General features: G+C 51.4%; 1 protein-coding gene across 8 annotated transcripts in view; it reads left to right on the forward strand.

The window, feature by feature from the left end:
* AGAP1 (ArfGAP with GTPase domain, ankyrin repeat and PH domain 1) overlaps positions 1 to 23,430 on the forward strand; it is a 566,173-nt gene that overhangs the window by 339,946 nt on the left and 202,797 nt on the right. For all 8 annotated transcript variants that reach the window (XM_047773835.1, XM_047773837.1, XM_047773836.1 and 5 more), the window contains one exon: positions 10,061 to 10,165. In XM_047773835.1, the coding sequence (XP_047629791.1) occupies positions 10,061 to 10,165 (105 nt within the window). The remainder of the gene's footprint in view (positions 1 to 10,060; positions 10,166 to 23,430) is intronic.

Raw genomic sequence — 23,430 nt, forward strand, 5'->3', positions numbered from 1 at the left:
GGAACGCCACCCATTGTAGTGGCTTCTGGAGGAGTCCCAGAGAGGGGAGACGAAGGACCTGTCCCTTGTATTGTCCAGTGACCCCTGTGCTTCTCTGATTCTGATGATGAAATTCCATCCACCTGCCACTCTACCCATAGGTGCCTCTCTAGTGGTTTTTTTTTTTTCTCTTTAAGTCAGTGAAGCATAAGTAAACCACAGATTGAATACCTGTTACAGGGAAAATCTTGATTAGGATACAGGCACCAAAGGCAAATGCGAAAATGGAATGACTGGTGCTCATACTCTTCAGATCTCAGGTAAAGACGCCAGCTTTTCTTGGCGACATTTTAGAAATTCCTAGAAACCTTTACCTGCTATAATGAGAATCTGCTCAAAAGCACTAAGAACATGAATCCTGAGACCTTGAGGAACCATGAACAGGTGTCCACGTCAGAACCAAAGAAGATGCAAAACACCACACTTTTTAAATTTTCAGAAGCAGAAGCATTAAACATTTCTGAACTTGCGTGGATGGCTTCAGACCCTGGGAAAACGATTGTCTTTTTTCACCTTGGTGATTAGGACGCTCTTGGCACCCCCTCAAGTGCAGCAGGGTAATTCAATTTATATCCCTGCCAAATCCCACCCGGACTCGCCTTTTCTCTCAGTCAGATGCGTGCAAGGCCTCCAGTGGCTGTTAAAGCAGATGAGAAATGCTGCCTCAGAGCAAAGATCAGTGCTTCGTGGACGTGTCTGCTGATGGTCTGATCTTTCCGCCGTGCAGCCTGCAGCTGGCTGGGCCTCCGTTGCCTCGTAGGACCCTGGCCGTTCGATGTTCCCCCAGTGTCGCAATGATCTCCGCGCCGGCAGACGCCAGCGCCACTGGTCCCTCCGCCTCGAAACAAAGACGGATTTGCCTGCCCAGGACCCCCAGCCTCTAATGCAGTCGGTAAATCTTTGTTGGTAAATAATTGCTATCGAGCAGAGTTTTAATATAAATTTATGAGCGGTGTTTTACCCCAGCTTGGGGCTGCAGCAGGCACTGAGTGATGGATTTCAGATAGCGCTTGCATTCATTACATTCACTTCGTAAGTTATTTAAAGCTTGTACACTTAACATTGCTCTTGGCTTTCAGTGACCTCTTGGGACCAGACAGAGCATACACAGGACTAACAAAGAGATTGCAGCCAAAAGACAGTTTAGCTCTTGGCTCCATGGTAGAAAAAGTTCCTTGTGCCAAAAAAGCAAGAAGTGCCTGCCTGGGTCCTTATAACTTGGTGGTAGGTCATGTAAATCTGTCTTCCCGACGTGCCGGTACATAAGCTGGGTGATCGCTGTTCCGTGCACGTTTCCTATTTCCAAGTGAGATAAGAGGAATATTTGTGATGTCACCAAGCCCTTGAATGTCTTGCGTTCAAGGGCTTGGTGACGTCACCGAGGATGTTTGCTTTGAAGCGGGTTGGAGGATAAAGTGATGCGCAGGCGGGTGGCGCAGAGTGTAGGCTGGCCCTTTCCGCCGGCCACGCTGGTTAACGTCTATTGCTGGTGGTGATTGACCCGAGTCAGGGTGGGGTCGAACAGTCAGCATTTTATTCTCGGCCATGGCTCTGTGGGTCGGGACGTTGGACCGGGATGTTGGGGACAGCTCGTCTCTGCTCCCTAAGCTCCTTCTAGGGCTGGCGCCTCCCAGGTAATTTCTTTACGCACCTGTCTGATGCCTCAGCAGACATGGCTCCTGTGGCTGGCGGTTGACGCCAAGAGGCCCGTGACCTTGTACATTGAGACCCCAGTGTTCTTCCTCACCCTCCTCACTGTCTCCCCAGCAGGGCGGTCCTGTTTCTCGCGGGGATTCGAGGACTCCCAAGGGCACACAGACAGGAGCTGCCAGGGCTTCCTAGGGCTCCGGCAGGCAGAAGCATCATTTCCACCACATGCTATTGGTTAAAGTCAGTCCCAGGGCCCTGGATGACACAGGGAGCTGGGTTTTTTGAGGGTCATTGTTTATTGGCCAGGTCCACGGCGCGCGCAAGTTCCTGGGCCAGGGATTGAACCTGCGCCCCAGGTAGGGCAACGCCAGATCCTTAACCTGCTGAGCCACAAAGGGAACTTCCTGGGGACCACTTTTGGAGACTAGCTATTTCAGTCTGCTCTCCCGCCTGCAGAATACCCTCCCCTGGTCCCCAGAGTCACAAAGTCTCATCCCATTGTGGCCTCCGGCTCAGGCTTGAATCAGGATTGCCCGCCACGTCAGGGACACACGCACACACCCTCACACCCGAAGCGCTGACGCAGGCACAGGAGAGCCGCAGGCGGCGGAGACCTTATTCCAAAGTGGTGACGCGGGACAGGACACCTTCAGCTGTTCCTGGTCCACAGCGGGTCTGATCCCAGCCCGCCTGGCACGTGTTGCTGACCCAGCCTGGGCACAGGCGATGTGTTCTGCCCCAGGCGCATCCTCGTTGGCCCTGGGCTCTGCCGTCTGAGTCCCCCTTCTCTTCCATAAGAAACGGCCTGCGGTCCCAGCTCTGTAGCTCTCTCAGCCTGCGTCCCGCTGTACTTGGCCTGAAAGCCCAGAGCAGCTCTTCATTTCAAACTCCCTGTGCTTTTTGGTCCAAAATGGTAGAATTCCTTGAAAAACCTTGTGGGTGTCCTTTGTATCAAATTACCACCCACGCCGTTAGACAAAAGCCAGGCCACAGACCCCTGTCTCTAATGACAAGTCTTCCCTGGTGGGAGGGGTCTCTGAAGCCCCGCCTTCAATCTTTCTGAGTTCTCAAGAAGGGGCTCTGACTGCCACACCCCTGGTGGGGTCCTTATTCCGAGGTCACATCTGGCAGGCTCTGGATTTGCTCTTTCTTCTGAGGCCAGTGGTTACTCTTAGAGTTTTCTCCTGGCCGGAGAAGCTGGGATTGACAAATCGTTTTTCTCTAATAATAAAATAAAAATAAATAATAAAATAAAATAAAATAAAAATAATAAATAATAAAGTAAAATAAATAATAATGAAAATAAAAAGGTGTTCTCTAATAATAAAAACAAAGAGGTTTTCTCTTGCTGGTCTAATCCGGCAAGGTTTTTAACTCAGAGGTATCTTTTTCTAATTCTGCTTGAAAACTACCTTGAACTCCTCCCAGACTCCTCCCGGAGCAGGGAGCGTGATTGGCGTTCTGCTCAGAAACCTTGGCCAGGCCCAGCCAGGGCTCCACCGGGCAGCCAGGCTGCGTTTCCCCGCAGGCAGCAGGTCGCTCGCTACCTGTCCTGCTTTTGCACACAGGTCGGGCCTCCTCTCTCCAGCCTCAGGGAGCCGTCCCCTCGTGGTCCCTCCAGATGTTCAGTTCCTGACAGCCTCAGCCAGCTGCCTGGTTCCAAGCCAGTGTTTTTGATTTTTTTTTTTTTTTTTTTAGCAGCTGTGTTGGACGCTCGTTCTGTTTTTCTAACCTATTTGTGCATATAATGCTCTACCCCAAACTTAATGATTTGAAAAAACTATTATATTTCTCATAATTCTGTGCTTTGGGGCTATGGACAGAGCAGAGCGTGGCTTCTCAGTCAGATGTCCCCACCCCCAGCAAAGAGGAAGCTACCAGGATTTCTTAAGGTTTAAACCCAGGGCAGATATAGCACCATGGCAGCTGCTTCTGTTGGTTGAAATGAGTCTCAGGCCCCCTTGAGTCTGTGGGAGATGATTTGCAGAATCGCGGGCATAGGAAGCTATCTTGAGACCAGCTCCCAAGTTGGCTGTGTGAGTTGAGCAAGTTACATAACCTCTCTGTGCCTCAGTGGCCTCATCTGTGAAAAAGGGGTGTTCAGAGCCATTCCTGCCAGGCCGTCATAAGCGTTCAGTGAGTTAATACTTGTGAGGCTCTAAGAGCAGCATCTGGCTCACCGTGAGCCCAGTATTGTTTAGAAATAAAAACATTTTAAAAAGCAGATGCATACACCATTCAAGAGTCAAAGAAAGCCTCGGAGTTCCCGTCGTGCTCAGTGGTAAACGAAGCCGACTAGGAACCGTGAGGTTGCAGGTTCGATCCCTGGCCTTGCTCGGTGGGTTAGGGATCCAGTGTTGCCGTGAGCTGTGGTGTAGGTCGCAGACGCGGCTCGGATCCCCGCGCTGCTGTGGCTGTGGTGTAGGCCAGTGGCTATAGCACCGATTGGACCCCTAGCCTGGGAACGTCCATATGCCGTGGGAGCGGCCCAAGAAATAGCAAAAAAAGACAAAAAAAAGAGTCAAAGAAAGCCTTAACTGAAATTGATGTCTACACTGTGATAACTGGTCAGCGAGAAACACTTTTTAGCAGGAGGTCATTTTTACATGTGCAAAAGTGGCATCTGAAAGACAGACCAAGTATGCATTCTGACCTCCCGCCGTGCGGGCTCTGCCCTGGGTTACGCAGAATCCAGCGGACCATTTGCACCTGCCCTTGGAGAGATGGCACAGAGCCTCCCGGCCTCCATCATCCTCATCATGGCTTCCTGCCCTTCAGAAGTATAACATGAACTATTTCTAGGGTTTTCCATTTCCTTGGTACTGAGAGTAAACGTGTGTAAGTTTGGGGTGACAGATGCACAGTGGATACAGCCCAGGGGTTCAGCCGGATGCGGTGAGGGGCTGCTGGCGTGGTGGAGCATCCTGGTTCGTTGCTAGACGTCTGTCCTAAAGGGAGGCGGTGGGTTCCCTCCCCTTGGCGCTCTGAGTGGTGCTCCGTGTCTGAGCGCTGGAACCTTTTGCTTTGCGAGGAATCTGGGGCTAAGAGTAGCTGGGTGACAAGACATTGTATTGGCAACTGTCCTTGTCCTCAAAGTAAGGGCATGCTGGGGACAGCCTCTGTCCAGAGTTTCAGACCAGGCTCGCCTCACCTCCAGAGGGCAGCGGGGGGCACCTCCTGCGCAGGCACCTTTAAGGATGGAGACCCTGGGCCCACCGTCCCCAGGATGCTCAGGCAGGGCTGGCATGCACCGTTGGTCTAGTCAATTCAGGGTTGAATGCTTTGACTTCAAGAGTCTCTTTAGATTTTGAATTCTTGTGATTCTCACCTGATGCAAATACTCTTTAAAAATCAGTGTTCGGAATTAATTTAAGGAAAATTTAGAAAGAAAGCAAAAGGAAAGACGTCTTTAATCCACAGAAGCTGCTTCCTGAGTCTCCTCACTTGTAGTCCGATTGAACCTCTGATTACAAAAATTTATCCTGCTTGCTGCCCCCGAAGCCCCAGCCGCAGACCTTAACTCATCAAAGAGCTTGTGTCTCACCACGCTTTTCAGGACGGAGCTCTTTTTGTTCTTTACAAGGAGCCCACACACCGTCGGCCCGTTTCTCCTCGTGTGTTTCGGCTCAGCTTTCTTCAGGGTTCACACATATAAGCGCGGAAGGGGACCCTGCCTTCCAGAGCTGTGGGCATTGACCTACAGTCGTGGGCTTTCCGGGGACGCCCCTTCCAGGAGGGCAAGTCGGTGATGGCTGTTGCCTAGGTGATAGGATGGCGGTCCAGCATCCCGGTCCAGACCTAGCTGCTGAATTCTGCTGACTCTTGGCCGGAGGTCTCGAACACAGGTGCCTGCCTCCAGCCTGCAGATGTTGGGTTTGGCCTGAAATACAGAGTTATTGTCTGTTGTCACCATTCTAAAATAAGGAGCCGTCACAGGAAGCTCCAGTGTTTCTCCTTCTCTTGGGTCAGCAGGAAATCTGGCGACACAGACACCGACCCTGCATTTCCTGCACAATCCGGGGGCCCCGGCCGTTCCTGGAATGTTGGCGCTGCTGTGCCCTGGTGCCCGATTCCTGGAATTTCTTAGTAGGCTTGAGATTTACTTCCATAAACCCTCATTATGTTCTTCCCTCTCCCAAGGACGCTCAGAGTTTAGGGCAGATGTAGCAAACAGATACCCCTTCCTCTGGACCCACCTGCGATATATTTTAAGGAACATCCTTGAACTTGTTCATGTTAGAACGGGGCTAGTCTGTTCTCTCACTGTGAATATAAAACACAAGTGCGGGTCTCTCATCGCCCTTCTGGATTCTCATTGCCATCCTGGATTCTCACTGCCCTCTCCGGAGAGGGATCGGGCCAGAGGTGTGAGCCAGGATCCCGGGTCACCTGGCGCTCTCGGGATTGGTATTTGTGCTCGGGGAGGAGGAGCTGGTGCTTTGGTTCTGAACCCTTTAGGCTTGGCAGTGGCGGAGACGCTTGGAGGTTTGACACGTGTGGTCATTGCCCGCAGGTGCACACTCAGCGGCTGGGTATGATGGCAGGAATGAGGAGGGCAGGGTGGCTGTCCTGTCACTTCCCATCAGCTCACCAGCTGCCTTACCTCTGCAGCTCCGATTCATGTCTGTGACAAGGGAGCCGTCATAACTCTGCTTGTGAGGAGGGAGTGAACATGAGGATGCTGAGAAACCCATCAGCACAGACTCAGCTGGGGACAAGGCTGGAGCGCAGAAACAGGGCTCCCAAGACGCCGGGGTGTTGCTCTTCAGGCCTGCTGGATGTTGCAGCATTTGTTTGTTTGCTTGCTTGTTGTCTTTTTAGGGCAGCACCCACAGCATATGGAGGCTCCCCCACTTTTTTTGGACCCTGCAGCATTTGAATAGTACTTGTAGAGTCATCAGAGCGAATGCTCCAGGGTGAGCCATGGGATTTAATTTCTGTATTTTTTTAACTACAGTTTAGTTGATTTACAGTGTCGTGCCAGTTTCTGCTGCACAGCAGAGTGACCCATGTACATCTACACACACACACACACACACACACACACGCACACACGCACGCACGCACGCACGCACACACGCCCCGTCATACCTATGTATACATTCCTCTTCTCGTGTTATCGTCCATCAGTCTGTCGCAACAGACTGGAGAGAGTTCCCTGTGCTGGACAGTAGGACCTCATTGCGCATCCAGTCTAAATGCAATAGTTTGTATCTAGTAACCCCAAACTCCCAGTCCATCCCACTCCCTCCCCGCACCCGTCTTGGCCACCACGAGTCTGTTGTGTCCATCTGTCTAAGAGTCTGTCTCTATTTTGTAGATAGGTTTATCTGTGTCATTTTATTTTTTTATTTTTTTGCTTTTTTAGGGCTGCACCTGTGGCACATGGACGTTCCCAGGCTCGGGGTCGAATTGGAGCTGCAGCTGCAGGCCTGCAGCACAGCCACAGCGATGCCAGATCCTTTACCCTTTGAGCAAGGGATCAAACCCGAATCCTCATGGGTACTAGTTGGGTTTGTAACCACTGAGCCACAACAGGAACTCCTGTGTCATATTTTAGATGCCACATAAAAGTGGTATCACGTAGTGTTTGTCTTTCTCTTTCTGAAATACTTTGCTTAGTATGAGAATCTCTAGTTCCATCCATGTTGCTACCGACGGCATTATTTCATTCTTTCTTGTGGCTGAGTAGTCTTCCATTGTGTACATGTGCCACGTCATCTTAATCCATTCACTGTTGGTGGATTAGATGGCTTCCATGTCTTGACTGTTGTAAATAGTGCTGCTGTGAACATACGGGTGCATGCATCTTTATGAGTTGTAGTTTTGTCCAGATAAGTGCCCAAGAGTGGGATATCTGGATCATATGGTAACTACATTTAGTTTAAGATAATCAGGATTTGGGAGTTTCCGTCGTGGCGCAGTGGTTAACGAATCCGACTAGGAACCATGAGGTTGCGGGTTCAATCCCTGCCCTTGCTCAGTGGGTTAACGATCCGGCGTTGCCGTGAGCTGTGGTGTAGGTCGCAGACGTGGCTCGGATCCCGCGTTGCTGTCGCTCTGGCGTAGGCTGGTGGCTACAGCTCCGATTAGACCCCTAGCCTGGGAACCTCCATATGCCTCGAGTAAAGCCCTGGAAAAGACTTTAAAAAAAAGAAAGAAAAAGAAAAAAGACAATCAGGATTTGGATTTTTTTTCCCAGCAAGACAAGTTTTCTGAGCACCAAAACAAATGGGCCTGATTTAATTCCCCAGAAAACTATGGTGTCTTCTCTTCATGTAGCCTCCTGATTGGAAATTTCCCTTTATCCCCTTAAGAAATCAGTCTTTATGCCTCTCCCCAGGGAGTATAGGATTGGCTCACGAAAGTACCCACAGGACAGCCGAAGGACTTCTGTACGGCTGCCTGCCCGGGGCCCCAGCGGAAGGGCGGCTGGGACTTTGGGCCTGCACTTTGCATGAGGCAGGAAGGGAAAGCTTTCTGAAGCCCGGGACAGCTCTCGGCCCCCACCCAGGACCCAGGACCGCGGTGACCCGCCCCTGATCATTGGGATTCTGTCTGAAGTGGGCGGGGAGAATGTGCGCGCTCAGGAGAGCTGGTGTCAGGTTTTGTTGTGCTGAGTGTTAAAACCTTAGAAATCCCACCGGGGCGGGCCGTTGAAGGATTTGAGCTGTGGCTTTTCCTTTCTCACTGATTCCTGGTCACTGATAGAATGTCCCCTCCCCCACTCGTTCTCCTGTGCCCAGGAACTTGGTCTGTGACCTTGTCTTCTCGGCCTGGTTCCCTTCGTCAGTCTCCGCGCTGCCTGCGGTTTATATGGGCTTAGAGTCTAAGAAATCAAGATCTGAAGCTTTACGTCACAGGCTTGCTTTAAGTAAGAACGTGCAAAGACGTGCTCTTCCGGAGGTTCGTTGCCTCAAACGTTGAATGAAATACTTGGCTTCCGAAACAAGGTTTGCGGGGTGATCAGAGACCCAAGCTGGCCCATCGTCTTATATTTGTAAAATTTGGCATTAAAAAAAAAAAAACCCAATGTCACAGTGTTGGTAATTCGTTGGAACTTGATTCTACCACGTAGAAATGCTTCCTTGATTTTCTTCTCATGTTTTGGTTCCTGTCGGGTAGAATTAGGAGGCGGATGGAGGCTGGAAAACATCCCCAAGGGGCTCTGCAGGCCTCTGCTTCCTCGGGGTGTCAGACTCTGTTCCAGACTCACGGACTTCCTGCTGCCTCGGCCCGGGTGAAGGCACTAGCATCCTAACTCGGGAAAGCTTACAAACAGGGCCGGAGGTTTGCTGGGGCTTGGTAGTTAAAACAAGAATAAATTCTCATCAGTCATCTAAAGAAGACTGCATTAAATATACTTCGAAAGTGTGTTGGTTTCAAGTTCTGAATGGTTTTCAAGAAGCCCTAATAGGATTTCATTAAAAACGGATTAAAGTAAATTATACGCAATTCATCTATTAAATGCCGTTGCTAAGTTCGCAAATGGAATTTCATTTTTAATAAATTAAGGTCTGAAATTGAAACAACTACAAAATAAAATGTTCTTACTTGCAAATACCAGAAGGTAAGGCTAGGGTGAACGTCTTATTTTCAAAAAAAGCAATTGGTGTCCCTTTTTAAATTTTTATTTTATTTTTACTTTATTTGGTTTTTTTTTTTTTTTTTTTGGCCAGGGGTGGGGGGAGGTGGGACACTCCCACGGCATGTAGAAGTTCCCAGGCCAGAGAGCAAAACCCCACCGCAGCAGTGACCCGAGCCACAGCAGTCACAATGCCGGGTCCTTAACCTGCTAGGCCAGCAGGGAGCTCCTGGGTTTCCTGTTTTAAAACAATATCACCGGGGTTCCTGATGTGGCCCAATGGGATTGGTAGCGTCTCCTGAGCCTGGGACCCAGGTTTGATCCCTGACCTGGCCCAATGGATTAAGGATCCGGCGTTACCCCAGCTGCTGCGTGGGTTCCAGCTGCAGCTTGCCTCTGATCCCTGGCCTGGGAACCCCACATGCTGCGGGGCGGCCGGCAAAGAAAACCAAAGCAAAATATCATTGGAAGAGATTTACCTTTAGGTGCTCCGAGTGCTTATAGCGTAGTGACAGCAAAGATGTAACGATTTTTATTGAACCGATCACAGAGTTAAGTTCTACGCGCACATACACGGAAGGAGATTCCTTGGCTGTGTATATATATTGTGTAAAAAAGGAGAACCCCACATTACCAAGCTAAACATAAGTTTTCTTTCCCTTTCAAGATGGCAAAGAGACAATGAAAGCGTAAACGTTGCTTATCTGCTTACTCTCTTTACGCACGCTCCCCGGGTGCTGCTCTTTTATCTTTATTCATTTCTCTCTGGCTCCTTTTTCCTTACAGGGCATGCTGCTGAAGCGAAGTGGCAAATCATTGAACAAAGAATGGAAAAAGAAATACGTCACCCTGTGTGACAACGGCGTGCTGACCTACCATCCAAGTTTACACGTGAGTTTGGCCCCTCAGCGGTTGGCAGGCGGGGGCCTGGGGCGGGGGTGCAGGGGGAGGGGGTCCCGACACAGTCGAGCCTCTCGGCTCTGTTGAAGGGTGAAGGAGTGTTTGAGCACCTGCTCCCCCGGGGGGACGTCACCCTGCCCCCCAGACGTGTGTGTCTTTCTCTCCGTCTCCTCCCCAACAGTCAATCTGAGGCCCTAACTCTGCAATTACAGTAAAAGGCACAGATGAATTAAAATTTTAAATGCAGGTAAAAGGACAGGCGCACACAGTAAAAAGAAGGGAAAAAAGAGAGATACCGCTGAAAATCCGAAGCAGACAACTGCCTTGGAACTCAGGGTCCATGTAAGCAGCTGAGAATGAAAACAAGAATTAGGAGGTCCCTGGTGGCACAGCAGGTGAAGGATCTGACGTTTTCACTGCTGTGGTACCCGTTCGATCCCTGGTCCAGGGACTTCTGCATGCTGAGGGTGTGGCCAAAAAAAAAAGTGCAATTCATGAGTGGTTTTATTGTCTGGTAAGAATGTGTCCAGGAGTTCCCGCTGTGGCTCAGTGGAAACGAACCCAACGAGTGTCCGTGAGGATGCGGGTTTGATCCCTGGCCTCACTCAGAGGGTTAAGGATCCGACATTGCTGTGAGCTGTGGTGTAGGTCGCAGATGCAGCTTGGATCTCCTGTTGTAGTGGCTGTGGTGTAGACCGGTGGCTACAGCTCCGATTCGACCCCAGCCTGGGAACCTCCATATGCCGCGGGTGTGGGTCTGAAAAAAAAAGGGATGTGTACCAGTTCCATATGGCAAGTTAGTTTTCTCCACGTGTAATAACGTCTGTTATCCTGGTGATTTGTGTGAGATTTGGAGAGGCAGTGAAGGTCGTTGGGGGAAAGGTAGGCGTCCCCCCCGCAGGGAGCTCTTAGGGACGCTCTGGTAAACCCTGAACGTGGAATGTAGTGACTGTTCCAGAACAACGCATTCCATGCATCCTCCGTGACGCTTATCTGTCTCGCGGGAGACCAGCGTGTAGCTGAGAGTGCTAAGAGTCCGTGGTGTTGGCTGGTCATTTGATTGTGTCACCGTGTTAAATGAGCATTTGATTTGAAAGACCTAAAAAACTTGCCCAGGGATCGACCAGAAGTTAGAGATGAGCGGACAGAAGAAAACGAAAGTGCCCCAAACACCCCCTAGAAAGCGCGAGTGCTCCCGTCTCGGGGCGGGTCCTCCCAGCCGTTTGCACACTCGGTGTGTGTGCCTTCCACGAGCGCTCGTCCCCGGTGCGCGGGGCGTGGGGCCTGCCTTCCAGACGATGCCAGGTCGTAGGCGCCTCCCAGCGTCAGCACACGCGCGGGGCTGCCACCATTCGTCATGCTCGGTACCATTCCTGCGGCGGATGTGCCCACACTGATGTACCAGGGTCTCCAAAGCAGAGTGACGTTTTGAGTGACTTTCACTGTGATGAGGAACGACCTCTCCTCGGAGTCCTCCTGTGACACTTCCGTGCCCTCGTCCTTTCCCTCAGCTTCCTAGCAGGCGCCTTCCTGCGTTGGACAGTGTGTGGTTTTGTGGGCTTCGGGCCGTGATGGCAGAAGACCTGGAAAGTCGGTATCCGTGCAGCCCTGGCTCTTGCCCCTGCACTGCACACTCAGGAGCACTTACCGTAGAAAACCTTTCCAGGAGTTTCTGTCGTAGCGCAGTAGTAACAAACCTGACCTGTATCCGTGAGGATGTGGGTTCGATCCCTGGCCTCGCTTCAGTGGGTTAAGGATCCATCATTGCCGTGAGCTGTGGTGTAGGTCGCAGATGCGGCTTGGATCCCACACGGCTCTGGCCATGGTGTAGGCTGGCAGCTGTAGCTCCAATTCAACCCCTAGCCTGGGGACCTCCCTATGCTATGGGTGCGGCCCTAAAAAAAAAAAAAGCAAAACATTAAAGCCCTTTCCACTAGGACAGGAACAGATGGTACCCTGGCTGCATAACATGCTTGTTGGGGTGAAGTGACCTTTCCTTCTTGTCTTACCAGCAGTGGCTTCTCCTTTCTGGATGGGGTTAAAAAGCAGGTTTCGGAGGTTTTTTCGTGTTGAAGTCTAGTTGATTTACAATGTAGTGTTCATTTCTGCTGTACAGCAGAGTGACTCAGTTACACACGTACATAGGTTTTTTTATATTCTTTTCCGTGATGCTTTATCCCAGGATATTGAATAGGGTTCCCTGTGCTCCACAGCAGGGTCTTGCGTTTACCCATCCTGTGTGTAATAGTTAGGCAGGTGTTTGTTCAGGCCTCTCTGGCGTGTTCCTTTGGTTGATGGAAATATGCTGCCCAGGCGTCACCATTAAGCAGACTTTGGAGAGAGGTGTTCCTTCCTGTTCTGGGGAATGCCTTTGTGCTTGATTGATTCTGGGTTCTCCAGGGGGCTCCACATCAGAGACCAAATTCCATCCCAGGAGGGCTGCTGGAGACAGTCCTGCCCCCTCCAGGTCTTTGGGGCTCTGTCCCCAGCTGCTCTGACCACAGGAAGGCCACGCTTGCCCTGGCTAGTTCTTCTAAGACCCCGTCGGGGAGCAGAGCCTAATCACTGGCCCCCATGCAGTCGAGATCCTCTTGCTGAGGCTCACTGACCCGTCAAAAGCGAGACCTGACCGAGGGTGTGTTTCCCATCCGCTCACGCGCACCTGCTAAGCCCAGGCTCCATCAGAGGGCCACGCGCCGCTTTGGCCAAGCAGCAAAGATGGCAACGGCGAAGACGGTCCTGGAAAATTCTTCCAGGAGGGTTCACGCCCACTTTTCATCTCCGTCTCTTGATTATGTAAACAGCGTCCGGTCTTTGGAATTTCTCCCACGCAGGCAGCTTCTTGTGATGGCCTGCAGTGCTTTTTTTTTTTTTCTTCTTCTTCTTTTTCCCACATACACATGGATATTGTAAGGGTTCAGAAGAGGTGCACAGTGGGCTTTGTTCTCTAACTGTACAGCAGGCAAGAGCCAATGTCATTTCAAAGTGCAATTCTGCTAATGCCCGGCTCCTGGGAACTGACATTATCAAGGCAGGTGCATAGATCCCGAAGGGCGTGGCTTCATCTAGGAATGGATTTGAATTACTAGCACACGGAGAGGGGGCATGACCCTCGCTGTAATCCAGTGAGTTCCTGGCGTACCCTCTGGAGGGAACCTGGAATGGCCTTGGTCTAAGCTGCTGGGGGCTATACGTCCCCGGTGGCCAGGTTAGTCTGGAGGAGATCTTCAGGAGTTCCCGTCATGGGGGAAACGAGTCTGACTCGCATCCATGAGGACACAGGTTCGACCCTGGCCTCGCTCAGTGAGTTAAGGATCCGGCGCTGCCATGAGCTGTGGTGTAGGTCGCAGGCTGGCTCAGATCTGGCACTGCGGTGGCTGTGGGGTAGGCCGGCAGATATAGCTCCCATTTGACCCCTAGCCTGGGAACCTCCACATGCCTCAGGTGGGGCCCTAAAAAGACAAAAAAAAAAAAAAAGGAAGGAAGGAAGAGACGTTCAAGTGAGTGTCCCTGAGTAGAACCCCAACTTTCCTTAATAAGGCATTTGGGAACATGCGGCTGTGTTGCTGCTTCGGGTCCTACATTCTCCCTCGTGGAGAATGGCCCGGTGATCGTGGCCTAGAGACTTTCTCGAGGGGACAAAACCGGAGTTCCCGCTGTGGTACGGTGGGGTCGCTGGCGTCTTGGGAGCACAGGGATGCCGGTTCGATCCCCCGCCCCGCAGAGTAGGCTGAGGATCCGCTCTGCTGCAGCTGCAGCTTGGGTGAGGACTGCGGCTCGGATCTGATCCCTGGCCCAGGAGGGCCATATGCCTCGGGGTGGCCAAAAATGAAAATAAAATAAATAGAGGTGATAAAACCAGGGGAGCTGAGGGGGTGACATGGCGGGGGCAGGGCGGGGTTCTGTCTCTGGCAGCAACCTCTATCCCTTCCCAGGTACCCTGGCCCTCGCCTGCCTGGTGGAGCCCTGGTGGGGGTGGTCACCTGGGATTTGAACTTGCAAACTGACACAGGAGCATTGGGATCAGCCCAGCTCGCGTCCAACACGGGCAACGCCTTGCTGCTGACGAACTTTGACCGTTTAGTGAAGGGATGGTGGTGAAGGGATTGCAGTGAGTGATCCAGGCCCTCGCCATGCTGGCCTGTTTCCACGTGAACTTGATGCGTTGGGTTACCCTTGCTCCAGTGTGCAAGGCCCCCGCCCAGCTCCCTGGGTTGAACCGGACACCGAGTGGAAGGGGCTGGCGATGGGGTCAGGGTCCTGCCGGCCAGAGCTCGTGAGCAGTGCACCTGTGTAGGGACTAAACATCCATCCCAGCACAAAGGGAGCCACACGGCGACACGTAAATCCTGCTTTTGAAAGGGCTACTGGGCCTTCTGCAGGCCCTGCCTTACACCTGTTTGAATCTTACAGGTGGGATGCACCTCAAGCCCTCAGACCCCCAACCCCACCCCATTCCAGGACCATTCTCTGATCAGAATCCCCCTCCCCCGCCTCAAGAAAGCATGCCCATTTCCTTTTGGATAAATAAGTTATTTCATCATCACACGTTAGGAGGATATGTGAGGTCTGGAATAGTTATTCTGCTCTGGACAAACACAGTCTTTGTAGAAAACTCTGAGGATGTCAGGCTGTTTAGCCAAGTTCTTTTTCTTGGCTCTCTGGAGAGGAGCAGGCTGCAGGCTCTGCCCTTCGAGATCAGGGCAGGTCCCTGCTCCGAGGCCAGTAACAGGGCGATGACCAGTAAACCAACTAGAGAAAGATTCCTCCAATATTTTTTTTTTCTTTTTACAGCCACACCTGCAGCATATGGGAGTTCATAGGCTAGGGGGTGGATTGGAGCTGTAGCTGCCAGCCACAGCCACAGCCATACCGGATGCTGGTTTTCTGAAGATGTTTGCTTGGACAAGCTGCCCAAGTTGCCCTGGGCCCTGCCTTCACTTGCTTTGGGCACCGTGGAAGCAGGAGACTGGCCATTTCCTAAACTTGCTAAAAAAATTTAAAATTAAAAACAAAAAAACCCTCCCAGTCTATCCCAAGTCCATGAGATTCTTTTTTGTGGAAAGGTTCATTTGTGTCATATATTAGATTCCAGATATAAGGGATATCACATGGTATTTATCTTTCTCTTTATGACTTAACCTCACTCCATCCATGTTGCTGCATATGGTGTTCTTTTTTCTTTTTTAGGGCTGAGTAGTATTCCACTGTATACACATACCATATCTTCTTAATCCATCTGTTGATGGACGTTTGGGAGTTTGAGGTTAATGGATGCAAACTATTGCCTTTGGAGTGGATAAGCAATGATGCCACTGTACAGCACAGGGAACTATATCTAGTCACTTGTGATGGAACATGATGGAGGAAAATGTGAGAAAAAGCATGTGTGTGTGTGTGTGTGTGTGTGTGTGTATGACTGGTTCACTTTGCTGTATAGCAGAAATTGACAGAACACTGTAAGTCAACTATAATGGAAAAAATAAAAATCATTTTTAAAAAAGCCCCAGAGCCCACACAACTCTCATCTTATTAACGGTCTTCGTTGGATGCCATTAAAAAAACCATCTTCCAGCAGAGGCCATCTTTCCCTCTTTGTGCGGGAAACAGACGTGGCTTCCTCACTAGCCAGGGGTCCGTGGCAGCAGTGATGTTAAAGTCATCTCTTAGACACGAACCACACATTTCAGTCCCAGCAGGTGTTTTGCACACGGTGGTGGGGTGGAAAACACACCCAGCCTTTGGACCGAACAAACAGTTGGCACGTGGCTCCAGCTGGACGCCCTGCCTCAGGAATCCTAGGCGATGCTGTGCTCTTTGAATCTGTGGCTTCTGGGGGCCCTGGGCTCTGCCGCAGGCCATAGGGGTGGTGTGAGCCGCCACACTCACTGCGTGCTTGGTGTGGTTGGCTGCCAGGGAAGCTCCCGGATGCTGCCCTCCCTCCCAGAACTCAGGCGGGGCTCCGCAGGCACCCGATTAATAGCAAGGGACTCGGGTGGTGGCCCCAGGACACCGCTTTCACTGACCGCCAGAGCTTCAGATTCCCCTTTCCGTCCTTTGCACCCTTCCCCGCCGCGTCTTCCTGAGCCCCGGTGCCCGCCCGGGTTGGTTGCATCGTCCCTAGACGTGTCTTTCTCCTCTGGACCCCAAGCTGCAGCCTCAGCTCCCACACAGCTTGTGTAGAAGCCCCACAATCCTGGGTCCCTCTGACACACAGCTTGGCCCCGCTCTAGAGCCCAGGCGTCCCTGAACCCTCCCTGTACCACAAAGGCCATCAGGGAAGGAAGCTTTTCCACCCCGGCCACGTTTCCTGTTCTTCAGAACGTTCACCAGTTCTCTTGGGCAGGAGAGACCCCATGGGGCTGCGGACTCGAATCCCCTGGGTGTGTGGCCAGATCCTAGGGAGTGATTCTGGAAATCAGAGGGAAAATGGGCCAAACGTGGATCTAACCCAGACCGAGAAAGTTCCTGCAAGGTGACAGGAGCAAGGACTCCGGATCCCACATTTCCTTGCCTTGTGCGCCATGAAGTCTTATCCCCAACCTTCACCCACTGCCACACCTTCTGGCCTGCTTCTGCTCTTCCTGGGGCTGACCGGGGCCCCCTCTCCTGCGTTGTAGCTAGAGGGGTGGGGGATGCGGGCACAGGAGGAGGAAGTGATGGGGGATTTCAGCCTAGATGTTCTTGAAGCTGGGTGGTTCCACACTGGGTGCCCTTGAGAGCCTTGGGGTCGGGGGGGGGGGGGGATGGCTGAGGACAGCAGCCAGGGTGGGGAGAGCTGGAGAATCTCCCACGTCCACGGCGTTGACTCGAACCGAGCACGTCAGTGGACCTGCGCTGCCCCCTCCTCTAAAGGCGGAACTTGCCCGGGAAGCTTCAGCTCCCCATGCTTCTGTGCCCAGTCAGGCCCCGTTGCATCTAGATGTGCATTTTACAGTGGACATTGAGAAACTGGCGGATGGTGCCTGGAGATCTGGAGGAAGAGGCCTTTAACTGGGGGAGATACCCGTTGACAGTGTCTTCCAAGGGTGCTTCAGACTCTGAAGAGTCTGAAGTTTTCACCAGAACGCTGAGCACATGGAGGTTCGTGGAGTCAGTTGGACACAGGAAACACGCATCCCGGGGTGGAGCTGCCGGGTGGCTGGTTTCACGGTGAGACCAAGACCTGCGCCCAGAACAAAACACGGAGGATCGGACTCCCCTTTCTTCCTGGGGATTTCATTTACTCAATTCAATAAAACCTATGACTCCGTGTGGGGAACACGTGGAAAACAACGAACACAACGAAGCTGCTTTAGTTTTGTAGCTGCTCCAAGTAGAGTGTCCAACTTCCCGGCTTTTCCTGGGAGCTGGGACAGTCCGTGCCCAAACCCGGGAAGTCCCAGGCAGCGGGGACAGGGTGCTCGCCCTCGCCTCCGGACCGACCAGCTCAACCGCCCTTTCGTCTCCACTTGGCATTTCGCATACCCAACCCTAAACGTGTGAGTAAGACTGAAATGGTAAAAAGCAGACTCTTGACGTCTGTGCTGCTCTGGGGTCTGTATTTTTGATGCTCTGGAAAACTGTACAACTAGAAGACCTCTTAAACAATTCTTAACTGCTTAACCTTCTGGGGGGCCACACGGATGAAGGTCCCCGGGTTTTATGACCCTTTGCTGGTTTACTGCAGTCTGGGTGGGTGGAGAGCAGCCTGTTCTAAGAGTCTTGCCTTCCCTTTTTTCGTGGACTTGAACTTGAGCCTTAGGGAGCCCCTTGATAGAAACGTGGGGAGATAATGAGAAAGAGCCTGGACCCGGGGGCTGTGCTGTGCTGCGTCTCCACCGTTCATCTACCGTGTCCAGGATGGGGCATCTGGGCCACATTTGAGGTTCCTGCAGACAAAGGTGTGTCCAGAGGTGGCTCTCTGGAGCCCTGGAGTTGGAGGCTCGCAGGAAGCACGAAGCCCTTTTTCAAGGTGATTGCTGTGCGGGCCTCTCTCCTTCCATCGCAGCCTCGGCCTCTGTTCCCTACCCCCAGGGGATTCATCAGGAAGCCCTCAGAAGGCACACTTACCTGTACCGCCGGCCCTCCCAAGCCCCGGCCGTCCTGAGCTACATGCTGCTCGGCTCTCACAGAGGCACCTGCTCGGTTCTCCCAGCAAGGCGCCTGCCCACCCTGTTTTCCAAAACCTGCCTTCGAGCCACAGGGCAGAGAGTAGCGGATCTTCCTAGGGGTCCTCACTTCATAATTCACATCATAGATGGATTGACTTCCCTCCCTTTGTTTATTTTATTTTGGCCGCACCTTTGGCACGCAGCTGCTGGCCTAGGCCACAGCCACAGCAACACAGGATTCAAGCCACGTCTGTGACCTACAGCACAGCTCATGGCAACGCCGTAGGATCCTTAACCCACTGAGTGAGGCCAGGGATCAAACCCACAACCTCATGGTTCCTAGTCGTATTCACCTCCGCTGTGCCACGCCGGGAACTCCCAGTACTTCCTTCCTTTTTAAGGCTGAGTAATATTCCATTGTATACATACAGTGCATGGATTCAACCAACTGCAGATTGAAAATATTCAGGGAGAAGAACTCCAGAGTTTCAGAAGGCAAAACTTGAATTGGTCCCGTGCCAGCAGCGGTTTATATAGCGTTTAAGTTGTTGTGCGAGGCGTTATAAGGGATCTATAGAGGTGATGGAAGGTATGCAGGACGGTGGGTGTAGGTCCTGTGCAAACACGGTGCCACTTGACGGGAGGGACTCGAGCAACGGTGGTTTGTGGTGTCCCGGGAGGGTCTGAGAGCCAGTCCCCCCAGATATGAACCCCATTCTCTGTATCCATTCATTTGTGGGTGGGCACCTGGGTTGCTCCCTGCCTCGGCTGTCGTGACTAAGGCTGCTGTGTACAGACACCTCTTTGGAGCTTGAGGTTTTAATGACAAAACTACAACGTGAGAAAACTGTTGAGAATGGCTGAATTTAAAGATGCCCGACGGGGAGTTCCCTGGTGGCACAGCAGGTTAAGGAGTCAGTGTTGTCACTGCAGCAGCTTGGGTAGCTGCTGTGGCACAGGTTTGATTCCTGGCCTGAGTGAGGCCAAAAAAAAAAAAAAAAAAATGGAGAGTTGGAGTTCCCATCATGGCGCAATGGTTAACGAATCCAACTAGGAACCATGAGGTTGCGAGTTCGATCCCTGGCCTCGGCTCCGTGGGTTAAGGATCCAGCGTTGCCGTGAGCTGTGATGGAGGTTGCAGACACAGCTCGGATCTGGCGTGCCTGTGGCATAGGCAGTGGCGACAGCTCTGATTAGACCCCTAGCCTGGGAACCTCTATATGCCATGGGTGCGGCCCTAGAAAAGACAACCAAAAAAAAAAAGAGAGAGAGAGAGAGAAATGCCCAGTGTTAGCAAGGACCTTGGTTGAGAGATGCCGCAGGGAAATTCCCAGGCTCACTCCTGAACTTGGTGGATCATGGAGACAGAACAGCCTGATTGGTGGTCTGGAACCCACGTGGTGTGAAAACACCTGCCCGGCCCTGCCCACCTGGGCTGTCTGTTGTTTAGGTGACTGGGAAGTATTTCCGGCATTCGTCCAGCCAGCTTCAGATGTCATCAGTTATTTCTCCCATGTGTCCGTGCTTCCAAACCCATGGCTTGTGCTGCCACCGTCGTAGAAATACTTCAGGGAATTTCTACAACTTTTGTTAAGAAAATAAATGACTCCTGCCTGAAAAAACTCATACCTATTCCCCACACGCAAAAATGTGCAGTTCCTTATCAAAGTCTTATTTCTGCCCTAAGGAATTCCTTGTTTATTTTATGTAGCCCTCGGGGCTTGAAAGCGTTCAGCTTTGCAAATAAAATGGCCAGAATGCCTGCTCCCCGTGGTAGGAGTTGTCTTGATGTTGATGACACACGGCAACCCGACCCTACATAGGACAAGACCAGACAAATACCATTGTCATGTCTCTAAGATGAAAATTAAACCACCAGCGAGCCCAGATCCTACCTAACATATTTGTTTTCCTACGTTGAAAATTATTCTGCTTCTTGCTTTTCCTTAAAGAAAAGGCGGGGGCGTGTGTATGTGCTGTTGTCAATGCACAGATTTAACCACGTAGCTTGTGGATTTGCGTCTTTCAGCTTCCCGTGGGGTCGTGGGACATTGACTTAGCAGGGTACCGCATGCGGTTTCATCCTTTACACCCCATTCGTGTTGTTTTGTTTCCCACGTTGGGCTCTTTTAGTGCGACTAAGTGTGGCTGGAAATGCTTGTGAAAAGGTGAATCAGTCAAAACCATCCGCTACCTTCACGGCCACGGAGTCGCTCCCGAGAACTCTCAGTGGGAGAGGACGGGCGTGGGGGATGGAGGGGGGATGCCGCTCGGGCCCAGGGGTGGAATGTCAGTGTTAGGCTTCAGAAATGTGTCCTGCTCCGCTGTCAGGCGGGTGCCGGCTGGTGGCAAAGGTCCTGGGAGGTGGGGAGAGGTGGAGGTGGAGAGAGGACGGCTTCTCAGGTGTGCCCATGGCCCCACATGGGGACCAATCAAGGTGCGATTTATGTTCATTAAGCGCTTGTCAAAACTGAAAAATTTTCTAATCAACAGCAATCTAGCGGCGGCCCCGCGATGGCTGGGAGTGCCGCCTTGGCCTCATCGGCTATTTGCCTGTTACAACTCTAGGCTAAAAATCTGCTGATGATTACATTAGGCTAAGCTGCGAAGTAAATGAACCATATCTTATTTAGGTGCCACGAGCTTCAGTGGAGTCCTGCCCCGCAGGGCACTTGATAGCGTTTTATGGCTTTAAAATTAGTGTAGCTTCGCATTTGCTGCAGGGTGCTGGATGTTATGCCTTTGAACTCAATAAGCAAAGGGAAGGGGGCCTTTTGTTTTTCTCCCTTATTTTTTCTCCCTTGCATTTTAGCAATTTTGTTTTGCATCTTTTCCAGACAACGTGTTGCCATAAAAATGTCTGACTCCCCTATACATGTCCCCCCACCCCCCCAAAAAAAAAAGAAAGAAGAAAGAAAAAAAGAGAAAAGAAAAAGGGGGAGGGGGAAGGGAGAAGAAGAAAAAGTAGGAAATGTCATGTGTTTGCAGAGGGCAAGACTTGTCCCCCTATGCGGAGAAGTGAAAAATAGCTTTGCCGGTGACCCCCATGGGTGATCTCGTCGGAATGGCCACCGCACGTGGGGACAGCACGTCTACCTCGGGAAATGCCCACGTAAAATAAGAGAGCAAATATTTCAGTGCTTTTATTGGACACAAGCAGTAAGAGCTGATATCATTTATTAAGGGCTGTGGCATTCTTTAAGCACTTCATATATTATCTCAGTTAATCATGACAACAGCCCCATGAGGCAAGAACTATTATTTCCCCCCCCCCTTTTCTTTAAAAGATGTGGAAATGGGTGGAGTTCCTGTCGTGGCTCAGTGGGTAACGAACCTGACTAGCGTCCGTGAGGACGCGGGTTCGATCCCTGGCCTCACTCAGTGGATTAAGGATCTGGCATTGCTGTGAGTTGTGGCGTAGGTCCCAGGCACGGCTCAGATCTGTTGCGGCTGTGGCTGTGGTGTAGGCTGGCAGCTCCAGCTCTGACTGGACCCCTAGCCTGAGAACTTCCATATGCCAAGGGTACAGCCCTAAAAAGACAAAAAATAAATAAACAAAAAATAAAGATGCAGAAATGGGGACCCAAGATGAGTAAGCAGCGTGACGCCCCCTCCTTAGTTGAGGCAACCAGAAAACCGTGGTCCTCAGGGGACCCACTGCTGTTCATTTGAAAGGAATCTGGTGATATCGCTGTAACCCTCCTTGGCAGGCAGTAAACAGCATCAGGGAAGCAGACTCTCTTCTGAAGAAGCAATGTGTTAGGGAAAATAAATAAACAATGAGACTTCTAAGCGGGCCTAATCAATGTTTTGAAATTAGGAAAGTATTTAAATTGTGTGATGGGCCAGAACGGAAGTGGGAGTTTTTCTGACCTACCTTGAATAGAAGGGGGAAGTAAAGGCTGATGAGTTCCCAGTGCGGCTCAGAGGGTTAAGAACCCAACTAGTGTCTGTGAGGTTGTGGGTTCAATCCCTGGCCTCACTCGGTGGGTTAAGGATGCGGCGTTGCCACACTGCAGCGTAGGTCACAGGTGTGGCTCAGATCCCACGTTGCCGTGGCTGTGGCGTAGACCGGCAGCTGCAGCTCTGATTCAACCCCTAGCCTGGGAACTTCCATATGCCGTGGGTGCAGCCCTAAAAAGGAAAAAAAGAGAAAAGGCTTATTATTAGCCCTCATTTGTGTCCCGCAGTCATTAGTGTCCTCAGAGGACAAATGCGTGTGCTCTTAAAAATCTGTTCCTTGAAGTTTCATCCCGTGACCACTGAAGTTTTAAGGAGCTTCGGAGAGCTCTAACCATCAGCATGGTGAATGTTCCTACATAACTGAGAATTTCCAAGATCTAAACACTGGTCCAGTTGTTTCAAGCCACATTTAATTTTTAAAATAGTCTCAGAGCCAAGGAAGATGCTGGCTCCTTGAAGTGGATCGCCATGAACTTTCACTCACGCTTGCCCTAGAAGACAGGAAGCCACTTCCCTTTCCGACACATTCATTTTGTACAGGCTGGGTTTGAGCACGCATGGGTTACAACGGGGTAATATTCAATTTAACCTAAAATGAGAAAAATCTTTCTTGCAGCGTAAGGCTCAATATACCAGGTCAATCAAGACAGATACAATCAAGGAGCAAAAGGTATCTTCATAATTCAATTTGGAATGTTCTGCTATTTTGATTTATGTTATAATAACCTATCCCCCTGGGCCGATGTTGGACTTGAACCCACTCTTGTTGGATGCTAGCTGTTGTCGCACGTGAGCGGAGAGGTTTGTTCTGTAGGGTCGAGCTGCCCGTTGTACGTGATGCTCCAGGATCCTCCAGGATGCTTCACCAACCCTCTCTGTTACCGTGTCTCAGGAACAGTGAAGCGTTTGTCGTAGGTGTTGTCTTTGACTCAGTTGCCGCTAGACGTACGACTTGCCAGCAGGTGCGGTCCTTCGTGAGGTGGGCTCCAGGTCACGTTGACATGCATCGGGCAAGGGCTCCTTCTGAAGCAGCTCCAGAAGCAAAATGCTGGAATTCTGTTGGCTGCCTTGGGACAGGAAACTGCTTCTCATGAGGCTTTTCACTCTGAAACGTCCTCCTGCCTTGCTGTAACTGTGACTCTTTGGCAAGAAGGAGTTAGGTGATCTGAAAGGAATGGGGCGGAAGATTTTTCATGATAT

This window comes from Phacochoerus africanus, chromosome 3, assembly GCF_016906955.1.
Source record: "Phacochoerus africanus isolate WHEZ1 chromosome 3, ROS_Pafr_v1, whole genome shotgun sequence".
Taxonomy (NCBI): Eukaryota; Metazoa; Chordata; class Mammalia; order Artiodactyla; family Suidae; genus Phacochoerus; species Phacochoerus africanus.